The sequence below is a fragment of the Pan paniscus genome, chromosome 2 (assembly GCF_029289425.2).
Source record: "Pan paniscus chromosome 2, NHGRI_mPanPan1-v2.0_pri, whole genome shotgun sequence".
NCBI classification, from domain to species: Eukaryota; Metazoa; Chordata; class Mammalia; order Primates; family Hominidae; genus Pan; species Pan paniscus.
This window is the reverse complement of record NC_085926.1, coordinates 127,903,789-127,912,243: the sequence shown is the minus strand read 5'-3', so window position 1 is coordinate 127,912,243 and position 8,455 is coordinate 127,903,789. Positions and strand designations below refer to the sequence as shown.

The window sequence follows — 8,455 nt, the reverse complement described above, 5'->3', positions numbered from 1 at the left end:
ACCACCACCCCCGCCTCCCAAATCAGGCAAACTCAAGGCAAATCCCTGAGCTGGCCTCTCAGACCCATGGCTCCACCTCAGCCAGCTGTGTGTCTTTGGGCAAGCCCTTCCTTCTCTCCAGGCCTTAGTCTCCCCAGGAGTCAAATGGGCTCCAGAACCCCATCCACCTCCCAAGTGTGTTCTGAAATGGGGACAGTAGAGAGGACTTGTCATCCTCCCAGGGTCCCTGATTCCCTCTGCAGCAGAGCTGAGAACTCTAGTCCCATCCCCTTATAAATATCCCTCTCAATGCGAAAGAAGAATCCCATGCCAGCTGCGACAGAACAGCAACCACAGAGCTCCGTGATTATCTGGATGCAGGTTTTATTATCATTAGGATGACTGTCATCGACAAGGGATAGGGGCTTAGAGGGTTATATACAAACCACAATTCCTAGGCGATGTTTCAATATTCCCACACACATTTATCCCACAGCCAGACACAGCACAACACCACAGGGTATGCCCCTACATATGCTTCTCCAAGCAGTAACACAGCTGTGGGTCAGGGCTCTGCCCACCCACAAAGGGATGCCCAGAAAGGAGAAGATCCTGGGTCCTGGGGGTGAAGTTTACACATGGAGAATCCTGCCAGGTTGGGGAGGGGATGGAAGCTGGATTTGCACACAATGCTTCAGTCCCACCCCACCCTCACTGGCTGTCCTCCCAGGGGCTCCCTGTCCCACTTGGGGAGCCTTTGCAAGACACAGAAGGACCATCTTAGCCAGGGCTAAGGAAGGAGCAGGCCTGTGGTGGTGGGGGTGAGAGGGGCTCTGGGATCTGCTAAGTGGAGGAAAGTGGGGTTTAAACTTCTAGGCTGATTTTCTCACATGCCTAAAGGAAGAGGGCAAGGCCAGGGGCTGGGATGTGTGTGAATATGGGGCTGGGAGGGAGGGGCTCAGGCTTATGGTCAGGGATCTAACTAGAGAATGCAGAGGTCATGAATGGTGGGGCACGCAGGGCTCAAGACATCCTTAGACCACAAACTCGACTTCAGGGAAAACTGGGTTCACTCCTCCAGGGGCTCCCTGACCCAGGCTGCCCGCCGACCAGGGTGCTGCCGCTTTTCCTCAGCTCCCTGGCTCCTACTCAGGTCATCCAGGAGCCCCAGCAGGAGGCCCGCTTGACCACAGGCTCCCTGGGGCCCACAGGGGCCTCCCAGGGCCCTCTTGCCCGGATGCTGGCGTTTCTCAGGAATCAGGTCTTCCTCTCTCTCTTCCTCCTCCTCCTCTTCTTCCCAGCTCCTTTGAGCCTTGGGATCTGCCAGCCTTCTGCCTGGGTGCTGCCGCTTTGGGACAGCATATGCAAGCCAGGGGGAGCGCCGGCCAGGATGCTGCCGCTTGTGCTGGGTTACATCGACTGACCATGAAGCCTCATCTTCTCGTCGGCCAGGGTGCTGCCGTTTGTGGGGTCCCCCAGCCCCCCCTTCTTCCTCTTCCTCTACTCCCTCTTCCTCCTCCTCCTCTCTTTTGCCTGGATGCTGACGTTTGGAGAGCCAGTCAGATTGAAAGATCTGGGACGCTGGGGAAGGAAAGAGGTCAGTGAGGGGCCCCTGACCCATGTAATAGGCAGGCGCCTGAGTGCCCACTCCTGCTTTTCTCCCAGGCAGGGTACATTTCCTGCAGCTCCCACTCAGAGGCATGGTCTTGCACCTGCCCCTCAGGCCTCACAGATACACACATTCACACAATAGTCAAAGGCATTGCCTCTGGGTTCCAATCCCAGCTCTGGCGCTCCCTAGTTGTCTGACCATAAGCGACTCAATTGATCTCTGGGAGCCTCAGTTTTCTTCTGTGTAAAATCGTAATAACAGTACCTAACTAAGAGGTTGTTAGGAAGATCAAACAGTGTGATAAGGTGTTTGAAGTGCTTGGAATAGTGTCTGGCACAGAAGTGCCTAGACAGTAGTAATTCAAACTGTCACACGCAAAGAAACTCTCTCCCTAGCACACAGAAGCTTCCCCACCCAGGGCCTGCTCTCTGTGAAATGTTCCCAGCATCGAGACAGGGGAGGAATCTGACCCCGAGGAATGGTCAACTCCAGATCCCGCCTAGGCGCGGCCAGGGAGGGTTTCTGAGCTTCCGAAAGGCAGGAGGAGGCTAGCTGACCAAGCCTCCCCTCCCCTTTGCCTGCAGGCCTCCACGGCTCTCCCAATAGCCTAGCCCCACAGCCCCCAACAGCCCCATCCACTCACCGGAGTGCTCACCCTGGTCCCCTTGCAGCCGCTGGATGTTTTCCCGGAGGAAGAGGAGGCGCTCCACCTGGCGCAGGAAGTCATCCAGGCCCGGATGCTCCGCGGCCGTCACTGCCTCCTGCTGGGCCGCCTCTGGCTGAGCACGGCCGCCGGGGACACCGGTCAGGTTCAGGGTCAAAGCCAGGGCGAGCAGCAACCAAGGGCCGGGCATCGCGGCGACTGGGTTAGGGGACAGAGGGAGCCTGAGCGCACCGAATCACAGCACATCCCGCTCCATCTCCCCCGACGCCCGCCAGAAACAAACCACGCACAGTTCAACCGCCCTCCCAGAAGCAGGACCACTGCCCCTCGTGCAGGGGCGGGAGCAGCGACGGGTTCGCCCCGGCTCTGCGTCCACACCTGTCACCTCTAGGCGTCCTCGCCCCCACGGTTGCCTGTAGTGCCTGCGCCCAGTTCTGCTTGCGCAAGGCAGGAGGCCGTAGGAACCCCATCGCCAGCGTCACCGCCACCCTTCAATGTGACGCGGAACTGGGGAAGCCAACGCTGGGACTGCCTCGCCGGGAGTGCAACCATTGAGATTGCAGCGCCAGGCACAGCCGCGACGCTAACGGTTGCGTCCCCGCCAAGACTCCCCCAAAGGTCCCCATCGCCACGTTCTAATTCCAAGCTCCGTGGCCGACGTCCTCATTCCAACGCGAAGATCCCATTTCTATCGCTAAGATTCAGGTTCTAAAGCTCAAAGTCTATTTGCAAAGCTAAGATTCTATTTCTAATGCTAAGTTTTCATGACTAAGCCAGGAATCTGATTCTAACGCTAAAATCCTAACTTCAACGCTAAAATTATATTTCTAGCGTTGAGATTGGGATTCGAACTCCTAGGTTCTCACGCCGATGCCCTGAATACCCAGCTCTGTCCGGCGGCACCCGGGCAGGGGGTGCCGCGGAGCTCCCACCCCGCGCTGCCGACTCCGGGGACCTGAGTGCCCAGCAGCGAGAGCCTCCGATGTGCCCGCGCCGTGCCTCCCGTCGGGTCCCCGGCCTGCGCTCGGGGAGGACCCGGGGGTGCAAGCACAGCGCCCGCCTGTGCACCGGCCCTGCGCTCCAGGAAGCTCTCAGAGAACCGAAGGTGAGGGCGGGCCGAGAGGGCTCCCTTTCCAGTGCTCCCGGACACCGTCTGCGGAAGGAGAGGGGTTGGGGCGGTTACCTGCCAGGAGTGGGCTCCACAGGATGGGTCCGGGATCCGGGGACTAGGGATCCGCAGTCGGCAGGTCAGGAGTCTGCAGCGCTGAGGACCCCGGGCGCCTGCCGAGCCCTCTTCAGATGGGCAGCCGCTTATATCTGCGCCAGGCGGCGGCTCGAGTGAGGTCAGCGGGGAGGGGTCGCGGCCGCCGGGAAGGGGCGCTGACGGCAGCCGGCCCCGCGGGACCCCGCCCGCCTGCTCCTCCGGAAATCTGGGGCGGGGACGGTGGGGACCGGAGCCGGGGCGCGGAGGCACTGGCCGCAGGATGGGGCGCCGGCGCGGGGTCGTTTCTGCACCACCTCTGGAGATCTGTTGACGAGAACACGCGTGTAGGGGCCAAAGGGAGGGATAGAGAGATTAAGAGAAGCGCACGATTAAACACAGGCGCACGAGAGAGCGAGAGGGCGAGACAAAGACCGAGATCCACACGGAGACGACGGAGAAACACAGGGCAGACACACACGAAAGGGACACGGCCGCAGAACCAATGTAGAACGCAGACGGGCGAGAGTAGAGCGAGAGAGAGAGAGAGAGAGAATGGGGGGCAAGTGGGAGCGGAGCTCTACTTTTTTTTTTTTTTTTTTTTTTTTAAAGAGATGGGATCTCGCTTTGTCCCCCAGACTGGAGTGCGGTGGCGCGATCACGGCTCACTGCAGCCTTGAACTCCTGGGCTCAAGTCATCTTCCTGCCTCAGACTCCTGCGTCTCTGGGATTACAGGCGGGAGCCACCCCGCAGGCTCCAGGGTGCTAATCTTAACTGTGTCATTCCTGGCTAGTGCCTCCATTTCTCTGAGCCTCAGTTTTCTCCTCTGTGCAATAGGAGCCAGAGGAAAGCTTTCAGAATTCCAAAAGTGGCGGCCTGTAGGCTACAACCAGTTCATGGGCAATTTTGATTGACTTCCACAGTGTTTTGAAAAAAATCTGAATAACCAACATTTTAAAACCAAGATAACTTAGAAAATTTTGGATGTATGGCTTCTCTTGAAAAAGAATGGGCCCACATTTCCTCCTGTCAACAGCCAGGTGGAGCTGAGCCTGGCTGCCCTCGGCCACCACAGTCCCCACCACTCCCTAATGTCTCCCAATGTGTTGCCCCTGTCACTGAGGAGGGACATTGGAGTCTGCAGCCCCTGCACAGGAATCTATTGGAGTTCACCCAACTCTAGCAAAGGAGGGGAGGGGAAGCACGGAGGAGAAACACATGTGTGCCAAGGAGCTTGCCCCCCCAGTCAGTTCCCAAAGTCCCAGATGTGGGACTGCCACATCTAGCCCTGGGGACTGCCTCCATCTTGAAACTTTTTTTTAAAACAGGGTCTCATTCTGCCACCCAGGCTGGAGTGCAGTGGTGCAATCTGACCTCACTGTAGCCTTGACCTCCCCAGTTCAAGGGATCCTCCCACCTCAGCCTCCGAAGTAGCTGGGACTACAGCCAGGCACCATAATTTTTATGGCCATTTATTATTATTATTTCTTGTAGAGATGGAGTCTTCTTATGCTGCCCAGGCTGGTCTCGAACTCCTAGACTCTAGCGATCCTCCTCCTTGGCCTCCCAAAGTCCTGGGATTACAGGCATGAGCCGCCACACCCGGCCCATCTCTAAACATTTAACAAGCACCCACTATGGTGTCAGGCTCCTTGGTAGGTCCTGAAGGCCTAGAAGTGAATGAGGCTCAGCCCCAGCCCTCAAAAAGTTCAGAGGCAGTGAGGGAGACAGGCTGAAAAACGGAGTGAATCTGACAAGCAGTGTGCAACAACTCACCTGCAGGCGGTGGGTGGGTGGTTGGAGGTAGTCAGGGAGAAAACAGAGTCACCGTGGAGGGTGATGTGGGCTAGGATAAAAGTCTGGACGCAAGGTAATGAGGTAAGGAATTCAGAACCGGAGCTACTGAGTCTGCCGGGAAATGTCTAGAAGGTTCACGGAGGGAAAGGAGAGCCGAACCTTGAGGGATGCGGGAGAGTTGGCCAGGTCCACTTAGAGGGAACCACATTTTTGGCAGAGGGAACACATCAGTGAAAGCATCTCCTACCTCCGGACAGTCCCAGCGATTTTCTGCTTCACCACCGTACAGTATTTCTTCAGTCTAAAACTTTAATGAGGACTTGCATTCCCAGGACACCCTAGTGATCTGACAAAGGATTTCGAAGGTGTTTAACTGTTACTCCTTCCCTTGGTGGAGTATCCAACTTTCCTGGCACGTCCACACCCACAATCCAATTGCGCCTTCTCATCACCGGGGAGATAAACAAGGTGAGGACTATTAGTCCCACTTTACAGATAGGGACACAGAGGCCTGCGGGTGCAAAGTGACTTTAAAGGTTAGAAGTGAAAGGGAACTTTCATTTTATTTCATTTTTTATTTATTTATTTTTTTGAGACGGAGTCTCTGTCATCCAGGCTGGAGTGCAGTGACACAATCTCGGCTCACTGCAACCCCTGCTTTCTGGGTTTGAGCGATTCTCCTGCCTCAGCCTCCCAAGAAGCGGAGATTACAGATGCATGCCACCACACCTGGCTAATTTTTGTATTTTTAGTAGAAACGGGGTTTCCCCATGTTGGCCAGGCTGGTCTTGAACTTCTGACCTCAAGCGATCACTTGCCTCAGCCTCCCAAAGTGCTGGGATTACAGGAATGAGCCACCCTGCCTGGCCAGAGGGAACTTTTAGATCACAGCTAGAATCCTTTCCTCATGCTAAGGTGAAGAAACTGAGGTCTGGAGAGATGGCCTGACTCCGAAGGCACACTGTGCCTTCGGAGTCAGGTGGTTGGTTCAGGGCAGACTGCAAACATGAAACCTCAGGCTTGGTCTCCCAACTAGACTCCAGGATTTGAAGAAATGCCACCCTAGCTAAGATGAAATCAGATAGACCTGTTGTCTTTTGTACACAATGACGAGGGTGTAAATTGATCCAATCTTTTGGGTGGCAATCTGAAAATTTAACACATATGTACCTTCCATGAGACAATTCTGTTTTTCAGAATTCATCATACAGATACTCCCACCTGTATACATGAGAATGTATACATCAGGGTATTCAGTGCAGCATGGTTTATATAAGCCAGAATTGGAACCAGCCTGGATGTCTGTCCATCAGGAGGGGGACACTTAAATCAACTAAGACCCGTCTAAAACTGTGGGGTACTATGCAGCCTTTAAAAGAATAAGGCAGTTCCATATGCACTCATGTGGAATAAGCTCCAAGAAGCAGAGTAGAGAACTATGTGTATATGATGCTGCCATTTGTGGAGTGTGAGGAAGATGGGCTGCCAGGCTCTTATATTCTTTTTGTTTTGTTTTGTTATTGTTTGGAGATGGGGTCTTGCACTGTTGCCCAGGTTGGAGTGCAGCAGCACAATCACTAGCTCACTGCAGCCTCAAACTCCTGGGCTCAAGCAATCCTCTTGCCTCAGCCTCCTAAAGCACTGGGATTACAGGCACGCACCAGTACCACACCAGGCTAGATTTTTGTTTTTGTTTTTGTTTTGTAAAAACAGGGTTTCACTATATTGCCCAGGCTAGTCTCGGACTCCTGGCCTCAAGCAATCCTCCAGCCTTGGCCTCCCAAGTGCTGGGATTACAGACCTGAGCCACCACACATAGCCTTCTTATGTTCTTAGACAAGACCCATGCAGAAGGAAACCTAGAAGCCAGGGAAAGGGAGGACAGAGAGGGTTGTGGAGAGGCTTGCTTTTCACTGTCAGCTCTTAGCCCTGTTTGAATTTTCTCTCTGCAGGATTACTGTCCACAAACAAACAAACAGCACCAAAACTCCCAACAATAAGAACAACAGAAATCCCACCTAAGGCACCAAAGGCTTGATGAGCATGGATGCATGGCAAAACTGCCTCCTGAAGAGTAAGATGGCTGGAACACTGCTCCCTGGTGAGCCCATTAGGTGCCTTTCTATCAACAGGGATTTGAGTGGCCTGTTTGGAGGATAGGTCCTGGTTGGATCGGGAGGAGTCAGGAGAGCTCCCCTGCAGCCCATGGAACCAGAGAGGATGGTAGAGGCGTCTGCAGTGTCCTTAGCAAACCAACTCCCTCCCTCCCTGCCTCCCTTCCTTCCTTCCTTCCTCCCTCCCTCCCTCCCTTCCTCCCTCCCTTCCTCCCTCCCTTCCTCCCTTCCATCCTCCCTTCCATCCGTTCTTCTCTCCCTCACTAAACAAATATTTACTGAGCCCTTCCTAAGTACCAGGACCTGTTCTAGACCTTGGGGATTGTATTTACCATGTGTTTCTTTCTGATGCTTTGACATCTGAGGTCTTGCTGACCTTGGAGAGACTTCTAGGGTTAGCCACCTCCCAGAAAGTAAACAGCTCTCCTAGGGGTGCCCCTTTCATGTGCAAACCAACCAATCCAGAGCTTTCTCTCCCCACCACCTTCTCTATGGAGTTCTCACACTCAGGGCCACTATCCCCCTCCCTAGTCACCTCAGGGCCATGTACCAGACAACTAGGGGACAGCCCCGATGACCCAGAGCCCATTGAAATTATCCAAACTAGCCAATCGTAAACCTGCTCACACTGTCTCGTCCGTTCCTCCCTGAGGAAGCCAGAAGAAAGGCTTTCTCTCCTGTTTTCACCCACTCCCTGTGCCTCCTGACTGACCCCGGTGCTTCCCCCATGGCTCTGCAGATCTTGGTGTGCCCACTCCTCTTGGGAACTGTTAAGTAACAAAGATCTGTTGGCCTCGCCATATCTGAATGATAATGACACCTACACTTCAAAGCAGGGGCCCAGCAGGGCAAGAAGTCAGGACCCTGTTCCCTCTCTCACAGAGCTTAGAATCTAGTCAGTGTGTTGCATATATTTTTCTAGCGTGCAATTTTTTTCTCTGATAAGGCAGATGGGCTTGAATCTCAAGACTGTAGTTGTTTATCAGATTAATACAGCTATGCTTTTGAAAATGAATAATGGGATAATTTAATGGTGAGTATGTACACTATTTCTAACTCCCAGTGCCACCCACAATACACACATACA

At 54.2% G+C, this 8,455-nt stretch overlaps 1 protein-coding gene across 3 annotated transcripts; it reads right to left on the bottom strand.

Annotated features, from left to right (window-relative positions):
- Positions 1 to 346: 346 nt before the first annotated feature.
- Positions 347 to 6,287, bottom strand: TRH (thyrotropin releasing hormone). Of its 3 annotated transcripts, none has more exons than XM_003829440.5 (3): positions 3,439 to 6,287; positions 2,235 to 2,453; positions 347 to 1,560 (listed from the first exon to the last, which is right to left on the bottom strand). In XM_003829440.5, the coding sequence occupies exons 2-3, from the start codon at positions 2,443 to 2,445 to the stop codon at positions 1,049 to 1,051; spliced, it is 723 nt and encodes a 240-aa protein (XP_003829488.1). In that variant the 5' UTR covers positions 2,446 to 2,453; positions 3,439 to 6,287; the 3' UTR covers positions 347 to 1,048. The 3 variants fall into 3 exon arrangements, with proteins under 3 accessions (XP_003829488.1, XP_034813242.1, XP_034813241.1); XM_034957351.2 differs by lacking the exon at positions 3,439 to 6,287 and adding an exon at positions 2,634 to 2,752; XM_034957350.1 differs by lacking the exon at positions 3,439 to 6,287 and adding an exon at positions 2,546 to 2,690.
- Positions 6,288 to 8,455: the final 2,168 nt, after the last annotated feature.

Coding starts and splice junctions, on each gene's coding strand:
- TRH (XM_003829440.5), bottom strand. CDS start 2,445: ATGCCCGGCCCTTGGTTGCTGCTCGCCCTGGCTTTGACCCTGAACCTG. Junction 1,561..2,234: donor GGACCAGGGTGAGCACTCCG/GTGAGTGGATGG, acceptor TTCCTTCCCCAG/CGTCCCAGATCTTTCAATCT.